Source organism: Balaenoptera acutorostrata, chromosome 9 (genome assembly GCF_949987535.1).
Source record: "Balaenoptera acutorostrata chromosome 9, mBalAcu1.1, whole genome shotgun sequence".
NCBI classification, from domain to species: Eukaryota; Metazoa; Chordata; class Mammalia; order Artiodactyla; family Balaenopteridae; genus Balaenoptera; species Balaenoptera acutorostrata.
In genome coordinates this window covers 1,146,789-1,172,513 of record NC_080072.1, presented here as the reverse complement: position 1 = coordinate 1,172,513, position 25,725 = coordinate 1,146,789, and the positions used below count along the sequence as shown (strand labels likewise).

Here is a 25,725-nt window from a genome sequence, read left to right as displayed (position 1 = left end):
GGGGCCTCCTGGGGGCCTCTCCCCCTGCCTGGCACCCCCACAAGTATCTGAACAGGAGGAGGCAGTGCAACCAGTCTCCTTGTGCAGAGGAGGGCAAGACCTGCCCAGCACCCACCCGTACCCCAAACTCATCGGGTGTCATCAAGACACTGCCAGGTGGGTCCCCACGTGGGCCTGTGCCCCTCACGGCGGTCCCGATGGCGGCTTCAGCTCACCAGTGTCAGGGGCCCAGGACCACCACCTGCCTCCCACCCCCGATCCCATGGTAACCAGTGCCCTGCTCTTCTCAGGGCCCCCATGGGGGGTGGTTCTTGTCATCCCATCTGCAGTTAAACACTCAGAGTTGGGCATTCGTGCAGCGCAGGGTCCCCGGCTGGCACAGGAGGAGAGGGAGGCCAGAGAGCGGGCGCTGCTTGTTGGAGGGACTGGGGCTGAACCCGGGCCCCCTGCTCCCCCAGGGCCACTTCCTGCCCCCATCTCCCCTGCCCGAGACAGCGCTGCAGAAACTAAGGCCAGCCTGCATCAGGGGCCCATCAAGGCTCAGCTCGAGGCCTTGAGGGCCCCTGGGGCAGTGGGCCTGCGGGGACCGTGCCAGGCCAGCCCCCTGCACACACCCCCTCGCTCAGCTACTCGTCCCGAGGAACGCTCTGGCAGAACCCCTCCCTGAGGGACGCGGCCCAGCAGCCAGGCCTCTCCTACGGCCACACACGGGGCAGCGGCAGAGCTGACTCCCCCGAGGGGACCCTGTGAGTGGCCGCCCACGCCCCCGGGGGAGCTCGCTGAGGCCACACAGCGGGGGACGTGGGGGGCTGCCCACGCGGGGAGACGTCCGCCAGCCTCAGTTGCCTCGGTGGTGAAAGGAAGTCAGCCACGCTCAGCATCCCGACGGCGGGCTGGGCGAGGGGCCTGGCGTGGCGACAGGGCGGTCGGCCGGCCTGGGGTCCCCACCCACACGAGGGAGAACACGGGGGCTCCAAGGGGCTTGGCAAGGGGTCCGTGGGAGCCCCCGGCAGAGCGGCGGGGTCCTGAGGCTCACTGGGGCCAGGAGAAAGGGCCTGAGTTGCTCCTGCCCCTCGACAACACCCCCCACAAGTCCGCTCCCCAAGAAGGTCCCATCCTCAAGCCAGTGGCTCTGCAAGTCCCCGCTGACCAGCCCTGGACCTGGTCAAGGAGCAGTGACCGCCACGGCCTGTCCTTCAGACCCCCTCCTGGGACGGCCCCCTCTGCCCCCCAGCTCTCTGGACCCAGCAATACCTACAAATATTTTTTGTTTTCATAGACGTCATGCAGCTTGAGGACGTGGGGGTGCTCGATCAGCTTCAGGATGGCGATCTCCCGCTCCACCTGCGGGCAAGGGGGCGCCGTCACGGCAGGCCGGGCTCATGCCCCCACCCGTGCGCCGCCCACCCGCCCGTCCAGGCTGTGGGGTCACAGAGCCCCCAGGATGCTGGGCTCCTGGGGGCAGCACTGGGCCCTGGGGCAGGTCCAGCCTCGCACCGGCATCTCCACCCCGTGCGCCGCCTCCCTGCCCCTCCCCCAGCTGCGCTCCGGCCCTGCCAGGCCTCTGGGGGGGGGCCCGGTTACACCCCCAGGTCCACTTCCACTGAGATAGCTCCTGTCTTCCCACTCCGGTGTCGTGGCCTCTTGACCTTAGCGCCCCAAACTGACACGTAAGACCCCGCCCCCAAGCCGGGCGCTGGCCAAGGCAGGATGGGAATCTGCCAACCCCCCACCAGCACTGCCCCCACCCCATCCAAACGACCGCCGCCTCCCCTTAAAACCAGCCCGTGGGGCTTCCCTGGTGGCACAGTGGTTGAGAATCCGCCTGCCAATGCAGGGGACACGGGTTCGAGCCCTGGTCTGGGAAGATCCCACATGCCGCGGAGCAACTGGGCCCACGAGCCACAACTACTGAGCCTGCGCGTCTGGAGCCTGTGCTCCGCAACAAGAGAGGCCGCGATAATGAGAGGCCCGCGCACCGCGATGAAGAGTGGTCCCCACTTGCCACAACTAGAGAAAGCCCTCGCACAGAAACGAAGACCCAACACAGCCAAAAATAAATAAATTAATTAATTAAAAAGAGGGATTCTTGGGCTTCCCTGGTGGCGCAGTGGTTGAGAATCTGCCTGCCAATGCAGGGGACACGGGTTCGAGCCCTGGTCTGGGAGGATTCCCACATGCCGCGGAGCAACTAGGCCCGTGAGCCACAACTACTGAGCCTGTGCGTCTGGAGCCTGTGCACCGCAACAAGAGAGGCCGCGATAGTGAGAGGCCCGCGCACCGCGATGAAGAGTGGCCCCCGCTTGCCGCAACTGGAGAAAGCCCTCGCACAGAAACGAAGAGCCAACACAGCCAAAAATAAAAAAATTAAAACAAACAAACAAACAAACAAACAGCCCGTGGTGCATCCGCCAGGGTTCCCCAGCTGGGCCCCCCCCGGTCCCCCCCGCCCCCACCGGCCAGAGGGGTCCGCACTGTGTCACTGGCCGGCACCCGCCACGGCCCTCCTGCTTTCCTGCCCCCGTGCGCCTGGAGGGCCAGGCCTGCTCCCCCTCCGCCCCTCACCCCTGCCCGCTGAGTTGACAGCCGTTTGGACAGATGAGCCCAGACAGACGGGGAACAGGGCCTGGGCGGCCCCCTCCCCGCTGAGTGTCTGGTCCCACCCAGAGTCCTCCAGTCACGTGGGGTCTGCTTCAGTCCCTAAGGGGACCGGACTCCACCAGGGCTGGGGTAGGGGGGGCTGAGATAGGGGGAGCGGGGAGGAGGAGGGGCTGCGAGGCCTCCCGGGACCTCGCACTTCCTCTTCTCCCTCAGAGACAGGGTCTCCTCCTGATTCTAATGGGGGAAACTGAGGCCAGCCAGCCCTCTCAACAGATGGGACAGCAGGACCCAGCAGGAACCCCCCTTCCCAGGCTGGCTCCACCCCGCCCACTGGGCACTCCCCACCTGCCCCCGCCCGCCCCTCATGCTCACCTTCATCAGTACAGACTCGCTGAGCTTCTCGCGGTTGACGATCTTGACAGCCACCTTCTGGCACGTGACACAGTGAATCCCCAGCTTCACGAGGCCTGGGGGCAAGGGGAGCCCTCAGACCCCGTCCGGCCACCGCCCAGGCCTGACCAGTAGGGCCCCTCCCGCACCCAACCCCGGCCCCTCACTCAGCGCCGGGATCCTGTGCCCCTGCCCCCCCAGCGTGTCTTGGGCCAACCCCAGGCCAACATTTGCCCTCCCACGCTCCCTGGTCGCTGGCCAGAGGCTGTCCCCAGTGTGGTCACTCTGCCCCACGCTACATGCTGGCCCTCTGCCCCTCCAGCCTGGGCCTCGGGCCCTCACTCCCCGGCCAGCGACACCTGGAGTCCCTCCCCCAGACCTCAGCCAGAGCTCGGCCCCTCGGCAGGGGAGCCAGGGTGCCCTCAGGTCCCACAGGCCCCTCCCCCGCCCGTCACCCTCCTCTTGGCCTTCGGACCCCTGGACAAGGTGCCCCCGACACCTGTGTCCAGCTCCCTGCTCTCCCCAGGACACCGGCACAGGCCCAAGGCCCCTGCCCCGGCAGCTGCGGCCCCGCGGCCCGCCTCCCTGCATCTCCTGCGGGACAGGACACTCCGCCGATTCACCTCTGCTGTCATCACCACGCTGCAGGGAGCCGCGGCCCTGGTCACTGCCCCCTGGCCTCCTGCCCTCCTGCCCTCCGCTGGACCCTCTGTGGCCTCAGACCGAGACGCCCTGCACTCTCCCCTCCCAAGCCTGGGCCCGACCTGGACGTTCCCCGCGGTGGCCTGTGTTCCCCGATGGGCACGGAGGTGACCACCATGGTCCGGGCGGCCTCCGGCATTCGGGCGCCTGGATGCAGCGCAGGACGGCACTGCAGCCTGCCCACGACCTCTGCTGGGTTTTGAGGGATGTGGAGCGCTGGACGCCTCTCAGTTTCATTCACACTTTGCCGACTCTGTTGCTGCTGCTTTAGTTACGACCTTGACACAGTCTCACGGTTCCGACCACTCGGCTTTGCACTTGCCCCTTTTTACGCTGCTGAGGGGTGGCTCTTACCAATTCGCAAAGCCCTTTGCTTTTTACGGGAGATGAATTCTTCGCCATATGCACGGAAAACACGTTCCCCTGAAGGGCGCCTCTCTTCATCAGGCCTTCGGGGTCACGAGCAGTCACACCTTCCCAGCAGTGTCGCGTCCTCCTCCTTCCTGCTCCCCGTGGGCAGTGGGCTTGCCGGCGGCCGGGAGGTGACCTGTGCCCCCCAGACGCAGCAGCAGCGGCAGGCGGGGCTGGACGAGGGCCGGGGGACCGGGCCCGGTGGAACCCCTGAGCCCTGAGCCTGGGCGCCCGAAGCTCCTCGGCTCAGGGAAGGACAGAGGTCCCGCAGGGGGGCCCGCTGAGCCCCGGCTCCCACCCGGGAAGGGCTGCGGGCTCCTGGGCGCTCTCACCAGCTGCCTTTGATCCGGAGCCCGAGCCCTGTGATTCCAGGTCAGGAGCCGAGCACAGAGAACGGGCCCCGGGAAGCAGGAGGAGCGTCGCCGGCATCTGTAACTCAGAGCCGTGGCCCAGGGCCTCCAGGACGGCCTCCAGCACGGGAACCGGGCCTGGCACTGAGCCCTCCACCCCAGCACCAGGCAGGTCTGGGCGCAGACGCAGAAACCCAGCAGGAGCAGGCCTGAGCGAGAAGCAGGCTTCTGCCCGGCGAGTCCCCCAGACAAGGTCCACAGGCCTCGAGGAGCCGCAGCGACGGCGGCCTGGCCGTCCCCCGGGGGCACAAGTCCCTAATGCCCAGGACAGATGGCCCAGAAACGCGCCACAGATGAGCCTCACACCTGTGCACACACACCCCTACACGCGTGTCCTCAGGAGGCAGGGGTCACGGGCACGTGGGAATAAAGGGAAGTGAGCTTCAACTCAAAAAGGGAGCTGGACAGGGACGCAGGTGACCCTCCGGAAGTGGAAAACCAAGTGGCCACTGCCACCACCCCCATCACTGACCACCACAGCAGCCAGTCTGCTGACAGAGCGTTGGGGCCGTGTGACATCGGGGACCGTTACCACCCTCACTTCACAGATGACAAACTCCATCACCAGCTGGTGCACAGAAAGGCCAGGAGGACAAAGGACCCAGTGGACAAGGTGCCCTGGATGAGCCCCATGCCATCAGGGCGTGAGCCTGCCACACCCTCAGAGCTGCTAGCGGGCCTGCGGGCTGGGCCCCCGGCCAGGACACGTGGCTGGGGTGCAGGGGGCTGCCCTGGGCCGCGTCCTAGAACTCTGGTGGCTATCTCCCTGCCTTCACCTTCCTCCACTTGCTGCCTCTTTCCCCGAAAGTCCTCTGCCCACAGACTCCTACACACCCCTCAAAGCCCTGCATGGAGGTGCCCCTCCTGGGTGAAGCGTCCAGGTCGCCCTGGCTGTGCTGGTCTCCTGCAGCCCTGGGGTCCTCTGGGGTGGGAGGTTTGGGTTGCAAGCAGTCCTGCCACTTCCCTGGAGGCAGGGAGCAGAGTGCACCCTCAGGAGGGCCTGCTAGGGAAGCCCAAGACCGCCCTAATTACCCTGCCCTCCAACAGCTCAGGCTCATTTTCCAATTGTGATTTCACCTCTAATTATTGCCTTTGCAGCAAATACGGCGCACGTCAAGAGAAGGAGAGTACAGAGCGTCATAGATAATTGCGGGAGGAACAGAGGCAATCCCGCCCGGCGAGTGCTTGAGGGTGCTGCGCCGCCTGGGCCCTGCTGCAGGAAGGGGCTCCTCAAGGGCGTCCTGAGGACCCCAGGCCCACCCACGAGCTCCCCACCACACCCCAGGCTCAGGCACGAGGACGCGTGTGCACGAACATGGGCCCCCACCTCCCGGGGCTCCTGAGCACGGCTGGGAGAGTCAAGGGGATCCAGGAACCGCTAACTGAGAGCAGACCCCGCCCCAGGGCGCCCAAGTGTGCGGGACCTCCCCGCACCTGGGCCAAGGGCGCGGGTCAGCAGGACGGCCCTCTCGAGCACCCCGGCCCCTCCACTCATCTACTGGGACTCGAGGGCCAAGAGGCGGCCACAGTGCCGGGGGCAGGGAGCTCTCCAGGCCTGGCTCAGCGCCCTCTGCAGCCCCCGCTGGCCCCCGGTTAGCCGTCAAACCCAGGGCACCAGTCTGGTCGGAGGAAGGAGGCCAGGGCCCCGGGCGGCCTGGGAGCGGTGGAGAGCGGGAAGGTGCAGCCCTCGGGGCTCTCAGACCTGCAGGGGTCCAGCATGCGAGGTGGCTGGATGGGCCTGTGGGGTCAGAGGTCAGGCAGGGGTGGTCCTGAGCAGCTGCCTCACCCTCCAGATCTCTGGGCATCCTTGGCCTCCCTTTTCTTCTTGGTCAGGTACCTTCAGGGAAAAACCCTGCTGGAGGGCCCTGCACCCAGGGAGCTGCCAGCTCATAGGAGTGAACAGAGCACGAGGGACCACCACCCTGTGGGGAGCCCCGAGACGGGGGCCCAGACTCCACTGTCCAGAGACTGCCATTGGGGCTGGACAGGGGTCCGGGCCAGGTGACAGTGCTGCATCGGGGGGGGGGGGCGGGGAAGGGGACCCTCTGCACCCCAGGCTCAGCCCTGTAGCCCAGCAGGGCAGTCAACACTGGGGGTGTCAGCGGGGCTGCCTGAGGACTCCCCTCCCTACAGACACAGTGGGGTCACTCCCTCTAACTGCATGCCAGCCTCCAGCACTGTTTCCACCCCCAAGTAATGAGCCTCTGTGGGTGCCCCAGGCCCACCTGGGAGGGGGAGGCCCTGGTCTGGTGCGGGCGGCATCAGGCTCCCCTCTCGACCTCTCAGGGTGGTCCGGCCAAGGCCTGCTGCCCCATCCCTGCAGCCCCCACCCCTGCTGCCCCAGCCCTGCACCCCCCATCCCTGCAGCCCCAGCCCTGCAGCCCCAGCCCTGCTGCCCCCAGCCCTGCAGCCCCCAGCCCTGCAGCCCCAGCCCCGCAGCCCCAGCCCTGCAGCCCCCAGCCCTGCAGCCCCCAGCCCTGCTGCCCCAGCCCTGCAGCCCCAGCCCTGCAGCCCTAGCCCTGCAGTCCCTGTGGGCAGACAGTGTGGCTCCCAGGGGCCTGCCCCTCCGCCCTTCGTCCTGAGCTCAGAGCTGCCCCAGGCCCTCGGCTGTCCGTCTTCTCTCCAGGTGCCAGGCCACTACACGGCCTCCCTCAGGGCATGCTTGGAGCACCTCCCGGAGGGCCCTGCCCCCCCCACCGGGGCCCCTCGCTCCTCTGCCTGTGGCCGTCAGGTCCTGAGACCCCAGCTGGCCCCACCCCACCCCTTGGGGGCCCAGTGAGCGTCCTGCACCCAGGGCTTTCCTGGCCACCCCCGAGTGGCGGCTGCAGGGGGGTCAGGACCAGAGGGAGGTCCCACTCCTGTCAGTGACATTCCTCTGTCAGTTTCCATCTCTGATTACCAACCCCCCACCCACCCAGCCCACGCGCTGTCCACCTCATCTGAGCCCCCGGATGGCGATAGGGGCACCGTGGCTCAGCCTGTCAGCCCCCCGCCATATGGCACTGTGACCACCCTTCCGGAGGGGCGGCGTCTCATGGGCGGGAGCCTCCCTCCCAGGATTGGGCTGCCTTTCCTACACTTACGGCCCCTGAAGATGGCCTGTGGGTTCCTGTCACCCAGGGCCTTCCCAGCACCCTCTTTAACAGGCCGGGAAGGAGATTCTCAGGGCCTGGGGGCCACGCTCAGCCGGTGCCTGTGGCAGGAGAGCTTCGCGACCTTCTCCCCCGTGGCTGACCTGTGTCCCACCCACCACGTGACAACACAGGAGTGTGACCTCGAGCCTCCCCTGGCTTGAGCTCCACGCTGCCAGCCAGCGCTCGCCGGCCGTGTCCTCTGCACATCCACCACGTGCCGGCCTGGGAGTCCTCTGCACACGGGAACCAGGGCACGAGAAGGGTGTGTGCACGCTAGCGCACACACACGTACGTGGGTCCCGTGTGTGGTTGCCCCCGCCCGCGCCTCCACACTGCCGACTGGCCGTGTGACCTCGGTGACACAAATCCCACGGGCTCTGCACGGCGGCCGGGTCTGCCCCGGGCCCTGCTGGCAGAGTCCTGCGAAGTGACACGTACAGGGTGCACGTGGCTCCCACGCAGACGGGAAAGCAGAGACGGGAAAGACTGGTTTTGCCATTTCTCGTTTAAATCGCCAAATCCAGATCGTGCTGCCACCGTGAGCACCCATCCCTGGGGCGTGGAGCCAGCTGAAGGAAGAGAGAAGGCCCCTCCACCCCCGGGGCCGGGCTGTCCCCTGCGTGGTCCTCTGTGGCTCCCCAGCCCCTCCTCCCTCCCTCCCCAGCCACACGCCGTGGGCCCCTCCCTCGGTGGCGTCAGCTCTCCAGGGCCCTGGAGTTTTTGCCTAAAAGGCCCTTCTCCCCGCCGCCCCGCCGTCTCCATACTGCCAGACGCACCAAGCCACAGCTTCACGGGCTCAGGGCTCCCTCCTGCTTGGCACCCTGCCCTGTCCCTCCTGCCCACCCCGCCCCACGGGGGAGTCCCCTGCCTCAGGGGCCAACCCCGAGACCCCCTCCTGTGGCTTCTGCCTCGCGCCCCCCAGAAGAGGGCGAAGGTTCAGATAAAGGGTGGGGGTCAGCCTGTCTCCCCGGACGCGGGCCCCGAGGCTCTGGCGGCGGGGGAGGGGCGCCAGCCCGGCATCAGCACGTTTCTCTGTTACCTCCGCGTGAGCCAGCGGGAGGCGGCCTGGAAACCAGAACCCGCTCTGCCGCAGTGCAGCGCCAGCTGCTGTCCGTGGTGCTGACAGAGCCGGGCCGCAACCTCCGACAAGCCCAGGCCTTCAGGGGTCAGGAAACAGACCCTGAGGGGAAGGGACGGGACACACCCGCTCCTGCGAAGCCCCCGTCCGTGTGCCCACACCGGCCTCCTCGCGCTGGGGACGCGGGCACGGGTGACCAGACGGGGTGGAGGGCAGAATGCGCCAGAGCCCAGCTCGGGTCACCTGGCAGCTCCAGACCCCCGTCAGGCTTCTGCTGAGCCCGGAGGAGGGCAGGGCAGCCTGCCTGGACCCCCCAGAGCCCCTCTGAGCGCCCGGGGGACACCAGCATCCAGCCGCTAACGCTCACAGGACCACCGAGCACCACTAACGCCCGGGGCGGCGACCGGCCCTCCTCGCGCATCACTCCCCACTGTGCCTCTGGACCACGTGGCCAGCTCCCCAGGGCCACAAGCTCAGCTAACGGCGACCCACTTTCCGCCCACTGCGGGGGCGTCGGGGGGTGCTGTTTTCCTGGGGCGGACAGACGGGAGCAGCCCTGCGACCCCTCCCGCCCAGGCTCTCGCTGGACGAGGATGGGGGAGGCGGCTCCACACTGGCTCTTGGGAAGTCAAAGCTGGTCACCCTGCTGCCCGGCCCTGCTGCCCGCCCTGCTGCCCGGCCTGCTGCCCGGCCCAGCTGCCCGGCCCAGCTGCCCACCCTGCTGCCCGGCCTGCTGCCCGCCCTGCTGCCCGCCCTGCTGCCCGGCCCAGCTGCCCGCCCTGCTGCCCGGCCCTGCTGCCCGGCCCTGCTGCCCGCCCTGCTGCCCGGCCCTGCTGCCTGCCTTGCTGCACGGCCCTGCTGCCCACCCTGCTGCCCGGCCCAGCTGCCCACCCTGCTGCCCGGCCTGCTGCCCGGCCCAGCTGCCCGCCCTGCTGCCCCGCGGCTGGCACCAGGGGAGCCTTAGAGAGCGGTCGGGGTGAGACGGGCTCGGCTGCCCTCACTGAGACGGGGCAAGAGCAGGAATGGGGCTGAGTCCCCAGCCTGGGAGGGGACGCGTCTTCTGGCATCAGTGCAGTGGCGCCTGGCCTCCCGGTGCAGGTCCTTCCTGCCACCTAGGCGCTGGCTGCTCCGCCCGCCTCAGTGGACTGCAGCCCCACGAGGACCCCCGGTGACTTGTGCCTCCTGGAAACCGGCCCCTGGGCGGTGTAGTCACCCCCACGCTGCACCAGGGCTGGTCTGTGTGGCCAGTGGAACGTGGCAGAACGGATGGCTTCCTGTCTCCAAGGTCAGATGCTAACAAGAGCACAGCTTCCTTTGGGGTCCCTGGGGTCTTGCTCGGGTGGAGACGGCTGCCTTGTCTCTAGGCAGTGCCCCTCGGAGACGGCCACATGGCCTCCAGGTGACAGCAGGGGCGGGGGGAGCCTCCAGTCCAGCCCACACCTGGAACCTCGTGAGACCCCTGAGCCCCATGCACCCAGCTCAGTTGCCCTAGACGCCTGCCCCTCAGGGGCGGTGAGAGAACGTTTGCTGTCTCAAGACACTAGGTTTTGGGGGCACCTTGTTATACAGCAACAGAGACCAAAAAAATACACTCAGCCCTACAACCGCCAGGCCTCAGAGGAACGCCCAGGACGGTGTCCAGTGTGAGCTGAACACACGTGGGGGACAGCCTCACAGACAGGACACATGGCCTCAGCGGCAGTCGAGCCTGGTGGTCCCGGCCAGTGCTCTCAGACAAGAACCCGAACCGCCCCAGGCCTGAGTTTCCTCACCTGAGGAAGCAGGAAAAATAATCCCTCAACAGCCCCCCGGCCGGCCCAGCCCAGACCCATCGGACAGCAGGAGGTGCCTGTGAAACCCTGGGACCGGAAGAGGGGCAGCCTCTCCCCCTAGGCAGCCTACCCAGAGGGAGTCCCAGGGCCAGAGCCTCAACCCTGGTCTGTCTCGACCCCCAGCCAGCTGGCCGGCTCCCGCCACCGCTGGGGGAGAGCAAGGGCCTGCCCGGCTCCCGGGACGAAGTCCTCCCAGGCCCGGCCGGGTTGGGAGCCCGAGGGACGGCGAGTCGCACGGATGCTGGTGGTGGGTTGAGGAGGATGCACGGCCCTCCCCACTCCTGGGGGGTGCGGGGCTGGCTGTATCCTTGTCTTCTAAACCTTGGGGAAACTCCCGCCACCGGGTGGCCGCTGAGAAAAGGGGACTCCTCGGCCCGTCCTCTGTCTCCCACACTGACCCTGTCTCTTCCCCAGCACAGCCCCCTCCGCTGTCTGCCTGTGTGGGTGGGGGATCCTGAGGGGGGGCAGGAGGCCACCCCACTAGGGTGATGGTTAACCCCACCTGGCTCTCCTCCCATCACCCCCCCACTCGGGGCACCCAGCTGTGGGGGAGGAGCCCTGGTGGTACCCGGGTCCAGGCTTCCAGGAAGGGCATCCCCTCCCTCATCCTGCAGGACCAGGGACGGCTAGGCGACAGCCAGGCGACGGCCAAGGGCTCCCGGCAGCAGCCGAGCAGCTCTTGAGCCCACGGGCAGGGAGCGACAGTGCAAAACTGGGATCCGCTCGGGGCCCCAAACCCAGTGTGCAGGGGTTGAATGGTGGCCCCAAGAAGATGTGTCCACATCCTAATGCCCAGAACCCATGAGTGTGAACATGTTTGGGAGAAGGGCCTTTACAGAGGTACTTAAGTTATAGATCTCAAGAGGAGATCACCCTGCATGGAGGGTGGGTGTGCCCGAAATCCAAAATCAAAGTTCTTATAAGAGAAACACAGAGGAAGATTACACACAGGCGCAGGGAGGAGGCCACGTGAAGATGGAGGGAGAGGCCACGGGGATGCTTCTAGAAGAGCCAGCAAACCACCGAAAGCCCGGGGTGGGGGGCCTGGAACCATCCTCCCTCAGAGCCTCAGGAGAACCACCGCAGACTTCCGGCTCCTGGAGTTGAGGATAAGATTCTGTTGTTCTAGTGACGAGGGTTGTGGCAGTCGTGTGGGGCCCCAGGGAACTGTGCAGGGTCCCTTCAGCTCACACGGTATTTACCTGAGTCTCCTCTCACCCCAAACCTCCTGGTACATTTCAGAAGGGTTTCCGTTCACTCCAGAGGCCTCTATGTAAGCACGTACCTTCACGTCACTAAGTGTAACGGGAGCCCCTCCCCAGGCCCCCCCACACGCGGCAAAGGCCTCTGTGCCCGCCGCAACGGGCGGCCCCCCAACAGTACTCGAGCACCCAGGGGCCCTGGAGAGGTTAAGGACAGGACTGGGGGGGGGGTGTCGGGTTCTGCTGCCTCTGAGTGCTGAGCAGCTCTCACGGCAAGCCTGGCCGGCACGCCCCCTCGCCCTGCCTGCACCGGCGACATCTGGGGCACGGGCCCTGGGGGCTGCGGACCTGGTCAGCCTGGCGCGATGGCTGAGACCCTCGGGCGGCGCTCTGGGCAGTGCTCAGGCCTGGATGTGGGCCCTGCTCCAGCCACACCACTGTCGGGTCAGGACGAAGGCTCCCGACTATGTCCCACGTGAACCCTGATCCTTGCAATGGCTCCTCCCTTCCTCCGAAGGGGACACAAGGCTGGGTGAGGCCTGCAGGACCCCAAGGTCCATTCACTGCCACTGCCCAGGGAGTCAGGGTGAAACTGCCCCACGGCCAGCCCCGGAGGCGGGGCTTCCCCAGCTGGTGTAGACACAAGCTCCATCCCCATCACCCCCTCACTACAGGCTTGGGGAGTCGAAGGTGTGCTGGGCAAAGAGGTGGGGGAAAAACAGATGCTGGAAAGAATGCCTGCAGCTGCCCGGGGCTGCAGGAGGGGCAGGAGGCGAGCGGTGGCACGTGAAGCCCCTTTCAGCACCATGGACAGGAGCCGGCGCTGCCCTCCAGGCCGGCTGAGCAGCGGGACGGCCCCATCCCCGCCCGGGGACAGCAGGCGGCTTACTCCGGACCACACTGGAGCTGGTGGACGCCAGAGCCAGAGTGCCCTTGGAAGACAGTTGGCGATCCTGGGGCACCTCCACCGGCCACAGCCCTGGCTCTTCCTGCGCCGAGCAGGAGGCCTGCCTGCACCACACCCTGGGGACGTGGCACTGCTGTGGCCTGCAAGCTCAGGACACCAGGAGCACACACACCCTTCTGCATGGCCCCTTATGCATCAGCCCCAACCTCAGGAGATGCCGCCCGCCCGCCCAGGTTCCAGCGCCTGGACACGCAGCCCCACCCAGGCCCCCCACAGGGTCTCCCACGGCTCAGGCCCATAGAAGGGCCTTCGGAGTCCAGGAGAATACCCCCCTCCAACCGTGGGGTGGGGAGGTGCTACAGGAGCTCCACCCCTCGGAGGGAGTGCAGCAAGGCAGGGCCCGGAGTTGGGCCGGGCTGAGGATGGAGCTTGGTGGCCCAGGGCCCAGGTGGAGCCCTGGGAAAGTGGGGGGCAGGGCCCACGCGGCTCCACCCGGGGAGGCACCCTCGCCCCCTGCAAGTCTCTGAAGCCGGTGCTCAGGGACGTCCGAAGCGCCCCTCCACAGCAGGGGCTGGGGGGACTGACTTCACCACCTCCAAGGCCCGAGGGGGAGACCGTGCTGGGAGCGGGTTCACATTGCTCTGGGCCGGCGGGGGTGGGAGGTGGGGGGATCGCGCTGAGGCCAAGCCACCACCCCTGCAGCGCCCTCCCCGCCCCCCCAGCGGCCCGGACACCCGGCTGCCAGCGCCCTCTCCATCCTGCCTGACTTCTGTTCCCACCCGACCACCAGGAGCCCCATGGTTGGGCTGGGGAAGTTCGGGGACTGCAGGCTCGGCCTTCAGTGGGCCTGATGAATAAACGGAGAAGGGCCACCGACTCCCGTCCTCCTGAGGCCAGCAGCGCGGCGGGGCTCTACCTGCGTCCCCGGCGGCGGCCCCAGTAATCCCTCCTACTGGACGGGAGAGCGGGCCTTGAAGGACGTCTGGGCGCGCTGTCCGCAGCCGCCCCCTCTTCCCGGCTCCCGGTCCAGGACCTCCTCCCCCACGTCCGCCTTGACAGTGCGCTCCTCCAGGCGCAGCGCGGGGCGAGACCAGCGCTGGACCCGGGAGCTCCCCGACCTGCCCCGGGCCCCCCGAGTCCCCGCGCAGGGGGCGCCCATGCCCAGGGGGCCCACTTCAAACACGCCGCCGCCTGTGCGCCGCGGGCCTCCGCGGACTCAGACCCGCGCGGGAAGGGGCGGCCCCTTTGAAGTTGCCGCCCCGACATCAAAGCGCGCACGTTCCCCTCATTAGTGGTCCCGCCTGGTTCTCCCCGCGCCTCCCTCCTTTCCCCGCCCGCCCGCGCACGCGCGCACTCAGCCCCAGCTCTCGGTGGGCTGATAAGGCGCCCCGGTTCTCTCGGCCTCTCCTCCTGGGGTCGGAGCTCCCCAACCATCTCCTCCTCCCTCCCCCCTTCTCCTCCCCCCTTCCGGTTGGCGGGGATGCCCGGATCGCGCGCCCCAGCTCTGCGCTGCATCCGCCCCCGGTGCGCCCACGCTTCCGGGCTCCCGGTGACACCCCGACACCCCTCACCGCGCTCCCCGGGGGACGGGGAGGGCGCACTCTCAAAATAGATTCCGCTGTTTCCTTCGCCCACCAGCGCCAGGCAGGCGGGAGGGGGAGGCGGTGGCGGCGTCTCTTGGGAGACAACTGTTCACGCTCCGAAAAGGAACCTCTCAAATTAAATTAATTAAGCCCTGACATATTTCACACGCACTGAAGCCACTCAGCCGCCTCCGCTGGCCTCCCTGCCTGCCCCGCCCACAGCACCCAAACACAAGGGGACTGCTGCCCCCTCCGTGGGACAGGCCGGAAGCCCCAGGGCAGCCCTTGACCCACGGGAGGAAAGGGACACGGGGGCCGCTCCCCACCCATCCCCAAGAGCCCTTCCCACCTCCACGGCCATTCTGCGCCCCTGAGGAAGCTCGGGGTGCTATTCTGGTACCTGAAGGCCCTTCCCCCGCTGAGCCAGCCATATTTGGCCAGCGGTGGGCACAATGGCTGTGGTCAGGGCCGAGGCTTTGAAGCCTGGTTCCCCATCTCCGCCTGGGGTGGGGACTTGGGTGGCCCCTCCAGCCACAGGGGTGTACTAACACCCTCTCCCGATGCCAGTAAATATTAAATGAGAAAACACCCCATCCCTCTCTCACACTCTCACACACACACACATCTCAGTCCTAAGCAGCCTACACTTCCTCCCTCCCCCCCCCACAGGCATCTGGGATTGCACCCACGAAAACGTACAGCTGAGGGTTCTAACCCTCAGCACAGCCAGGGGGTCTCCAGGGTGGGGCCAGGCACCCTCGCCCCACAGCCCAACGCAGCCCTCAGGGCCTTGGAATGCTTTCAGGCCCAGAACCCCTGAAAAAAGATGATCATCCATGCCTGCCCACACCCCCCTCCCCGCAAAAAAAAAACAACAACAAGCTCCCTCTCAGCTCTGTGCCCAGTGGGAAACTGCTGATAGGAACCACCAATTGAAGCCCTGGGATGAAGAACTTCATTTGCCAGGACCCAGTTGGAGGGTTGGGGGTGGGTGCCGCAGTGATCCTGGGGACACAGACCCTCCTCCCCCAAGAGACACTGAGGCCAGGCTCCCAAGGTCAAAGCTGAGAAGGGGCGAGATGCTGGGCACCTGTTGGACGTGAAGGGGATGCCAAACTTCCAGGCCTCTAGGCTCAGTAAGGCGGCTCCGGAAGCAGCTAGGAACGGGAACACCCCCTGTGGCCGGGAGGTGCCCGGAGGCACTTCCTAAGCAGGCCACACTGCGGTGTGGCTCCGAAGTATCTCCACTGGAGACGGATGGGGAGTCAGAAGACGGAGCCGGAGGGAGGAGGGCTGAGCCCAGAGGACTCTGCTGGCCCAGGTGATGGAGGAGACGGCAGAGCTGGGTGGAGTTCTGGGGAGGAGCGGCCGGGACAGGTGCTTGCCGGGAGACCCTAGGAGGAGTCTGGGCTGGGGGCCAGTACCTGGAGAGGCTGCCAGAGCCCTGCTGGCCAGACAGACCCAGGTCCCTTGCAGTTGCCTCCTACTGACCCCACCCTCTGGGTTAAAAAAGAGGGAGCCTGGTGGTGGAAAGGAGAGATCTCAAAACATTTCAGAAACCTCTTGAAGAAGGAAGACAGCGGGCAGGTGATGGGGGACAGGGCAGGGGCCGGGCCTGCTGGCCTCCAGGGTGCCCTAGAGAGACTCCAGGTGGCAGCATCAGCCAGGAGCAGAGGGCAGGCCTGGGATGGGGCTGCAAAAACAGATGGGCACGTATCAAGGGCACAGATGTGGGGACAGCCCGGGTCCGCATCCCCTCCCTCCAGGCCAAGACTGAGACACAACCAGGGACAAAGTCCAGGACCACAGGGGCCAGGAGGCTGCCCTGCTCATCCTTGTTCTGACATGCTGAATGCTCAGCCCCTGCCATCAGCATGCCCCCACCAGACACCCCACACTCTGAACTCCAGGCAGGAGACCCCCCAGGAGAGACCCAGGCAAGAAAATATTCCTGCTTCTCACACAGAAGGTAAACAGCCAACCACATCACTAGCGGAAGTCTGAGAAAGAAACAGCACTGACTTGGTAGAAACAGACATTTTTAAATTATTTTACTGTTTATTGCATTGACTTGCCAGGATTTAATCAGTTGCTACACCTATAAAACAAGAAATCTACAGAAAGGATGAGAAAACAAGAAAGAGCTCTAAGATATAATAGCAACGGCTAGAGAAAGAAACTGCTGAAATAAGGATTAAAAACATGAGAAAATGCCCAATGAAGCGGAGCAAAAAAGCAAAAAGAAAAGGTGAAACAGTAAGAGATGATCAATCCAGGATGCCCAATGTTTGTCCAAAGGGAGTAGCTGAGAGTGAACAGAAATAATGCCCTGGAGCAGATGGACATGCCAGAGCAAAAGGCCCTTGGTCGGCCCATGCCCTGGCTGCAAGCTGACCCACACCCAGGCACGGCCTCTCGAAGGCGAGATCCCGGGAGCCTGCTTCATTCTTTCACTCATTCACTTGACAAGTACTCACTGGGCTTCTCCAGGGACAGGCATTCAAAACAACAGCAACAAAAAGAGGTTCCACACCATGGAGCTTACACCCTTGAGACACTTGGCTAGAGCTGAACAGAAACTCGCTGAAGTATCCACTCAGTCCTGACCCAGAGAAAGTCCTACCACCCTACATGCCTGACAGAGGGAATGGCAAGCCCTTTCTGGGGAAGCCTTACCCACTGCGCTGATCTTTTCAATAAATAATGCCTGGCACACAATAAAGATGATGACATACACAAAGAAGTAGGAAAAGTGACCTACCCTCAAGAGAAAAAATAGCCAACAGAAGCAGGCTGCAGCTGACCCAAACAGTAGAATATTCTGAAAAGGATTTCACAATAATACTTATATATCTAAATATATATATATATATATATATTTTTTTTTTTTTTAACTAGACGAAAAGATGCACAAAAAGAATTCATTGAATGGACTTAACAGCAGACTGGACACAACAGAAGAAAGGACTAGTGAAATCTAAGACAGGTCGATATAAACCATCCAAGCTGAAGTATGGAGCAAAAGAACAAAAAGACAAACCACACAGCACAAGAGACCTGGGGGACAGCACCCAACAGTCCAACATACTTGTAACTGGAGTCCCAGAAAAAGAGAAGGGGGGGTCGGGGGACAGGGTGGAGGACATATTTTAAGAGATAACAGCCACGCATTTCCCCAAATTATTAGATATTTCAGCCCACAGGTCCATGAGGCCCACTGAACCAAAAGTATGATGGAAACACAGAAAACCACACCAAGGCATATCACTGCTAAACTGATAAAACTGAGAGGAAGAGAAAATCTTAAAAGCAGCCAGACAAAAAACGCACATCACATCACGGGGGGCATCAGTAGTGCCTGACTTCTCACCAGAACCAGTGCGACCAGGAGGCAGTGGCTTAACACATCCTTGGTGCTGAAAGAAAACCTAAAGTTCTATAACCAGCAAAAATATCCTTCAAAAATAAGGCAAAATAAAGACATTTGTAGTTAGGCAAAAGCTGAGAGGATGTGTTGCGAGCACTACAAAAGCACTAAAGGAAACTCTCCAGGTTGAGGGAGCCCCAATCCACAGGCAGGAAAGGGTGCACCAAGGAGGGGACACATGAGGAAACGGGAACACCCTCCCTGGAAAGAGCATCTCTTTAAAGCATCGACTCTGCAGATGCAGCAGCAAAGTACTGTGGGGTTAGCACCAGGCAGAAGCCAGACACAACAGGGGCCCAGGAATGAGGGGCTGCGTCAGGAGGCCCCTCCCCTCTGCAACGGGGGGCAGCGCCAACTCCATGAGGACCGTGACAGACAGGCGTGCTGCGACCCCTAAGTCAGGAAGTCTCAGTCTTTGTGGCCTCAGGATCCCCTTATGCTCATAAAAGTTACTGGGGACACCAGAGAACTTTCATGTGTGTGGTTATATCCACTGATATTTATTGGATTAGAAATTAAAACTGACAAGTTTTACAAATATCTATTAACTCGTTAAATATAATAAACCCAGGATTTCCCTGGTGGCGCAGTGGTTAAGACTCCACGCTTCCAATGCAGGGGGCCTGGGTTCGATCCCTGCTCAGGGAATTAGATCTCACATGCATGCTGCAACTGAGAGTTCACATGCCACAACTAAGGAGCCCACCTGTCGCAACTAAGACCCGGTGCAAATACATAAATAAACAAATAAATAAATATTTTTAAAATGTATATATAATAAATCCAGTATACACAAATATAAATAATTTTTTTTAAAATAACCATTTTTTTCAAAGCTAAAAAGAGCTAGCGAGAAGAATGGCACTGTTTTACATCTTTGCAGATCTCTTTAACATCTGCCTTCAAAGAAGACATATGGGGAACCTCTGGAAATTTCCCTGTGTTGAGGCAAATACTATCGTATAATGATATCCTATAATGTATGAAAACAGTTTGGGCCTCATGGACCACCCCCCACAAGGATCTCCCCAAGGGGTCTCTGGTCTAAGACTTTGAGAACAACTACTCTAGAGTAACCGCTAAAGAAATAATAAAAGAGGTGTAGCGAAAACACTAAAAGAGAAAAGAAAGTGGAATGACTAGAAAAATACCTGGTTGACACAAAAAAAGCCAGGAAAGGAAGGAAAATGTATAAAGAACAGATGGGACAAATAGAAAACAAATAGAAAGATAGTAGACTTAAACCAAAGCATGTCAGTAATTACACAAAATGTAATTGATCTAAACACTCCAACTAAAAGACTCAGACAGGGGAAAAAGGAAACCCAAACCCAAGTACGTGTGGTTTACAAGTGACACTTCAACTGTAAGGACACACACAGGTTGAAAGTAAGAGGATGATAAAAATGGGCCATGCAAACCCTAAGCATGCAGGAATGGACAAGGTCACCTGGGGTGACCATCAGCAGAGAAAGGCCAAGCTGACCGGGGGCACTCCCAACTCTCAGGCTGGCAAGATGAGGAAGGTCCAGAGAAGCGGAATGGGGAGGAGGGGGAAAAAAAGGGCAAACATGGGGTTTCATAAGTTAAGTGAAGGAGGATGTCCAACTGCGTCTGATGCTGTTGACGGGGCAGGGACTGCCAAGTGACCACTGATCTGGCATCGTAAGGGTCATGCATGCAGCAGGGTGGCCGGGTCAAGAGGTAGAGGGAAACGATGTGGGTTCAACAGGAATAGCACTTTCGAGGAGCTCCGATGTAAATGGGGGCAAAGAAAAAGGCAAGTAATCTCCCATCAGCACTTGAGGTCGGGAGCTAATGGGAGGAGCATGAGTCCGCAGAGAAGGTGCCTCCCGTGTCACTTTTCCTGGGAAGTCACCTGACAAAAGGAGGTGGTAGGCCAGAAGGAAGCTAAGATCCCATCCAGAGAGGAGTCCTGGGAACCCCCCAAAGGAGGCCTCTTAGAGAAACATGGCAGACTAGAGCAGGACAGAAGGCTCTAGGAAAGAGGTTACCACGAGAAAAAGGGAACTTGACAGATCGGATGGCCTGCCCATTAATACATGTAATGAGTTTATAATAATAGTGCAATGAAAAAGAAAGGCAACTGGGAACTCCAGGAAAATCAAAGGACTCTTCAAGAAAGTCATGGTGATGCAAATGGAATGTGTCAAGAACATAAACATTCATGGGGTCTCAGAAAAGAGATTCCGCTGATGGACTCCAAACCCCTGATTTTCCCAACTCCTTAAAGACCAGGCTGGTGCACAGGCACAGCTTCCTTCAAGCGGGTCACATGACCAGGACAGGTGATCCCGGCACACTACCTAGCCCAGCATTGACCAACAACTCCCGAGTGACATCTAGGAAAACCCTCTTTATGATTTTTCACTTTTGAGAGTCAACCAACAGTCAATCCCACGGCATGGGTGGGGCTGAAGGACAGAGATACTGTTCTTAAAAAAAAAAAAAAAAGGTAAAAGTAGCTGCTAGAAAGGAGGATGGGAGGGAAAGAGAGGTGAGGACAGCAGTATGCTCATCTTGCAGAGAAAAGAGAAGAGATACTGCTGCAGCTAATGGACAAGATAGGCGTTTACTGCGGTATTTGCAAGTGCAGAGAAACCCAAGGATGCCCTGGGAAGAGCCACAGGTATCCACCTCGGGGGGTTGGGGGGAGATGTAGGGGTCACTGGGGATTGCCTAACTTGACCCATCAAGACCCTGAGGTGTGAGTTCACCCCCAAAGCAGTGCAACTGGAAACAGTTCACAGAGGTGGCCTTGGGGGCAGCGCTCAGCAAGCCATCTGCGCCCGGGCCCCTCTGAGCAGCCAGTGGACCAGGGTGCAGTCTCGTTCCCATCACAACATCCAGACACTTTTGCAGCAACTGGACCAAATAATCTTACGTCTGGTGAATCTAGTAAATGGTAAATTACCGGGCTTGTGCTGCACAAGGTTTGGGGGGTTTTCCTCACTTTGTTTTATTGCATTTCACTCCCACGGACACGTCGACGCACCACTGGGCCCCACCCCAGCCAGAACGCAACCCTCGACGGTGTGGCCTCTCTCCCTCCCCTGCAGCCTGGCTTCCCAGCCACGCCCCCTCCCCAGCCCCTCGGAGGCCACACCGCCCTGTCTACTGGGAGGTGCCCCATGCACTGGACGAAGCCCAGGGCTACCACGGGAACCGGTGGTAAACTCTGTCCATTGTGTTGTTCTGGGTCCCAGCTGGCAACGGACTTCAAACTCTCAACTTGTCCAAATCTGTAAAAACTGAGACACAGAACAGAACCACTGAGAGCCCAAGGCTGGGCGCTCAGGGCTCCCACAGCTGCCTTCCCAAGCGACAGTGGCCGAGGGGAGCCGTGGCCACCAGGGAGCCCAGTACAACAGGTAGGCAGCAGCCCAGGGAGCCCCCACCAGGACCAGGACCACCTGTGAGCATCACACAGACATAGGCGAGTCACACCCTCCCTCTGAGCCAATAAATTCTGCAAAGGAAGAGAGGACAGTGGTAGGGTGGGCAGTGGGGGCCACCCAATGGGTGGGGGGAGGCGATGGGGGGGCCCTGTCTATGGAGACATTAACAGCAAAAATAAACTGACTAAAATTGGGTCTATCAGAAAGCAGTCTGGCCGTTCTTCAAAAAATTAAACATAAGGGTTACCATTCCTAGGTGTGTCCCCGAAAAAACCAAAAGCAGGGACTCAAACACACCCACAGCAACCAAAGGTGGAAACAACCCAAGTGCCCATCGACAGATCAATGGATAAAAAAATGTGGTCCGGTGGTTAGGACTCGGCGCTTCCACTGCCGGGGCCTGAGTTCAATCCCTGGTGAGGGAACTAAGATCCTGCAAGCTGCGAGGCGTGGCCAAAAAAAAAAAAAAAAAAATGTGGTCCATCCACACAAAGGAATATTATTCAGCCTTAAAGAGGAACACAGGTTGACACAGCTACAACCTGGATGAACCTTGAGGATTTTCTGCTACGTGAAAGCAGGCAGACACAAGAGGCCACACGTGCATGATTCCATTTCTATGAAATACCTACCATAATACATAAACCAACAGAAACAGAAAGCAGATTAGTGGTTGCCAGGGCTGGGGAAGGGATATCAGTCAGGAGTCACTCCTTACGGGCACCGGGTTCCTTTGCGGGATGAGATTGCCCTGGAAGCAGAGGTGGTGACTGCACGACACTGAACACGCTGAACGCTGCAGAACTGTACATTCTAAAATGGTCCACTTTATGTTACGTGAATTTCATCTCAACTTTTTAAAAAAGAAACGGGCCTACTTTTTGCCACCACGCACCGATGCCAAACGTCAGCGATAAAATAAACACCCCTCCCCCAAACGCAGTCCGTCATCCTCCCAGTTCCAAACAATTGCTGCTCACAGGTGGGTCTCTGTCCCGTGTGTGGAGGCGGTGACAGATGCTGCAGCTACACGGAGGACGAGTCCTCAAGTCCCGACACACGCCACCTCCTGCAGGAGGAAAGTTCGGGCTGCCACTCGAAGGCTCCCACCCGCCCCAGAGCCTCCCCTGCGCTCACGGCTCAAAGCAATGACACAGGGTGAACCTCGGGGTGTGATGTCTTTGGAAAGTGCAAACCTTGGTTCATACACGAAATACTTTAGTATCTTTGAGTCTGAAAGTAAAGTCTTCTTTTTAAATGAATTTAATTAATTAATGAGAATAGTTTTAAATCCAAAGAACGAATCAAGAAAAGTTATCACTGTCACTGATTATTACCAAACACACTTTTGTCGTAAGAACCGTTCAGCTACGGCCTGCTCTGGATGTCAGGATGCGAGGGGGCACTGAGCCTCCAGGGAGGGGCCATTCTCCAAGGGGGTCCAGCAGGGCTGGGGTAGGCTGCCACGTGTCCCCACAGGCCACCAGGTGCCACGGTCACGGGCAGCCCCACTCACATCCCAGGCCCCGCAGATGAGGCTCTGGTCCCCGAGGGTGGCCCTAGTCCTCCACCCTGCAGTGCTGGCCACTGGCTAGGGCTGCCCTTGGCCTTGGTGTCCCTAAGCCCACCCCAGGTGGTCACCTCCTTCGCTCTGCCTGCAGCCAAGGCTGGGACCAGTGGCCAGGGCACCTGCCCGGGAGTCACAGCTGCCCTGCCCCTCGAGCACCCCAAAGACAGTGTGAGGTGGAGGGAGGGGTACGGCAAGGTTCCGCTGACCCCGGGGCTCAGGTCAGGACCCCTCCTCCTGGCTCCCACCTGCTCCGCCCAGGAAGGCACCACCTGGACTCGTGGGGGGCAGGGGAACAGTGTGGGGATCCCCCAATACAGGCCTCAGCTTCCGCACCGCAGGCCCCAGACGCCCTGCGCCCACTCCCTTCCTGACGCGGGGCTCTGTCGGGGAGCTGGGGGCTGGGACCCGCACACTGGGCTGGGGGCAGACATCAGCACACCTGGAGGTGAGGGACGGGGCTGAGGGTGCAGCTGGCGGGGCAGGACGGCCACAGGGCCCCGTGTCTCACGCCTCCTGCAGCTGCACCGCAGTCCCCTGGCGTCTGCCTGGCACCCACGCTTGCCTGGGCACCCCGCCCAGCCTGGCTGCCCCACGTCACGTTATTCAGCCGCCTCACCCCAAACTTGGGCTGGCTCTGGCCTGCCCCTCCCCCACCTTCCAGGAACAGTTCTCTTAAACTGCAAACAGTCCAGTTAAGTCCCCCCAGAAAAGGCAGGCATTTTACCAAACCAGCCACAAAATTCTCTGGCTTCCCTGCTGGCAGGCAGCTGCCCTTGGTCTCCAGTCACTTCCCCAAGGGCGGGGGCGTTGCAGATGCTGCCCTGAGTCTGGAAACAGCCCCAAGGAAAGGGCTGGTGAGCTGCGCCCACACCGGGGCCTGGGCTGACCCAGGGGTCCTTTCCCCTCCTCCCCGCCAGGGGCCTGCAGGAGGCAGTGCCAGGGGCCAAGCTTACCCCGCACAGAGGGGCAGCACAACCACCCTCATTCCAGGCCTCGCTGCCCTGGGACTCCAGCACAGTCTCCCCGGGGCGGGGGGCACAGGGCAGAGAGAAGAGGAGTCCCCACCAGCCAGCTCTCTGAGCCACTCCCCACCCTGGGGACAGGTCACTGTGTCTGCCCTGGAAGCTGCCTGAGCTACACTGCCCCTCCCCCCTGCCCTACCCACCCTCCACCCCTCCCCCTTCTGGTTAGTGCCAGGCAGGAGTCAGGAGCTGCCCGAGAGCCCACCTTCACGGAAAGACACACACACACACACACACACACTCATGCATGGCTTTGACATCCCACCCATCACCACACACCTCATTCCCCCAGAAAGGTCAGGAGCCAGCCTGCAGCCTGGGCCCCCCCGGACCCTCTGCAGTGAGGGGACCTCGACCCAGGCCCCAGGCCTCCTGCTGTCCAGGCCCTGAAGGAGCCCCAGGCCTCCCAAGGCGGGGGTGGGGGGGTGGTCAGTCTCCCCCCAGTGCCAACCCAGGCCCTTGACAAGTCCTGAGAAAGGGTCCCTGGAGGGTCTCTGGGGATCAGCGCTGGGGCCTGGGGCTGCAGAGGTGGGGTCCCCCGTACTGTTGAGAGTGGGTGGTGGGGTCAGGGCAGAGAGCCAGGGCAAGCTTCGCGGAGGCACTGAACTGAGACTGCAGGGGGACATGGCCAGATGCTGGTGGTGGGTCGGGGTCCCAGGGGTGCTCGCAGGGCGCTGGGGCACACCTGGCGTGCCGACCTGCTCGGCGGAGACCCTGGCCTAGGCCTGAGCCCTGGGAGCCACGAGAGGCCTCAGAGAAAGGGGCCCCAGAGCCCTCCGGCCAATCCTCCCGAGGAGGCTGGGTGGGGCAGCTCGTCCTGGGCGTGGCCACAAGCCAGCAAAAGCAGCGGGAGCCCTGTGGGCGGGGTAGGAGGAGGGGCCCTGTCCCCGCCCCCCATCGCACCTGAGCTGTGCTGTGTTGGGGCTCAGGGCCGATGCAGGGCCTCCGATGCCAGACTGGGTTGGGGAGCCCGCCCTGCAGTGGCCCAGGCAGGGGTCTCCAAACCTCAGCAGGTGACCGGCAGCTTCCTCACCCACGGGGTGGGCGGCACCAGGCCAAAGACTCAGGTCAGGTGTGCACTCTGCCCTGGGAACCCACAGCTGGGGCTCAGCTGGGCCTGATGGACGTGCACAGGGCCCTTCCCCCGTGGTGAGGCAAGGACCCCCCCTTATGCTCACACATGGCCCCACGCTCACACTCCCGGGGAATAACCAGGGCCGAGTCCGGACTGGGCCTGCAGGTCGGGAGGCTGTCTGCAGGAAGCGCCGCCTGGCCTTGGGGAGAAGCAGGCAGGTGCAGCGGGAGGGAGGGAGGCGGGTGCAGGGGTGGCGGTAAGGGGCCTGCTCAGGTGATCACCCTGGAAAGCCTGGGCCCCTTCCCTCCCCCCTCTCCACATGCACAGGGAGGCTGGCCAAGTGGAGGGTGGCAGCACAGGGCTGGCTGGGACTCGGTCATCCTGGGATGGCGCCCCGCGGCGGTCGCCCCTGCAGCCGGTGGCAGTACAGGGTTGAGGCCCCTGTGCTCCAGCCGGGCCTTCTCCCCATCCCCAGGGCCGGGGGCAGAGCCGGGCCCAGTGCCCAGCTGCAGCGCCCCCCCCAACAACTTTGCCCGCTGACCCAGGCTCGTGGGGCGTCCAGGTGGGGGCACTGGTCTCTCTCTGATATGCAGCCCTGGTCCAGGAGCCAGGGGAGAGAGGGAGGGGCAAGCAAGGGGGGCCAGGCGGCCACCGTGAGCCAGGGTGGGGCTGGCGCTCCAGAGAAAGGAAGCTCAGACTTGGGTTTCTGTCTAAAACCTGCCCTGTGAACGGGGGCTGCGCTGGGGGCCCAGGGGAGGAGCTTGCTCAGCCCCGTCGCCAGAGCCCCGCCCTGTCCCTGAAGGATCCCAGCTGGTCTCCAAATCCTGAGCCTCCTCGCACAAAGCCCTCCCCCTCCTCTCTCCTGCCAAACCACCATCTGTTGCCATGACAACGGGAGCAGACAGGCAGGGGCACTGAGCGCTCTCCCCCACCCCCTTCCTTCCTGCTCCCTTCAGCTGCGC

The 25,725-nt window shown here is 62.3% G+C and overlaps 1 protein-coding gene across 19 annotated transcripts in view; it reads right to left on the bottom strand.

The window, feature by feature from the left end:
- The window catches only part of BRSK2 (BR serine/threonine kinase 2), a 66,159-nt gene that overhangs the window by 21,800 nt on the left and 18,634 nt on the right, over positions 1 to 25,725 (bottom strand). For 16 of the 19 annotated variants that reach the window (XR_009009326.1, XR_009009329.1, XR_009009330.1 and 13 more), the window contains exons 2-3: positions 2,974 to 3,068; positions 1,259 to 1,344 (exon numbers count right to left, since the gene is read on the bottom strand). Coding sequence is in view for 14 of the 19 variants with exons in the window: in XM_057553652.1 (XP_057409635.1) it covers positions 1,259 to 1,344; positions 2,974 to 3,068 (181 nt within the window). In the remaining 5 variants the exon portion in view is untranslated. Of the gene's footprint in view, positions 1 to 1,254; positions 1,345 to 2,973; positions 3,069 to 4,047; positions 4,081 to 25,725 lie in introns of those variants that run through there. The other 3 variants (XM_057553661.1, XM_057553658.1, XM_057553662.1) reach the window with 3 other exon arrangements.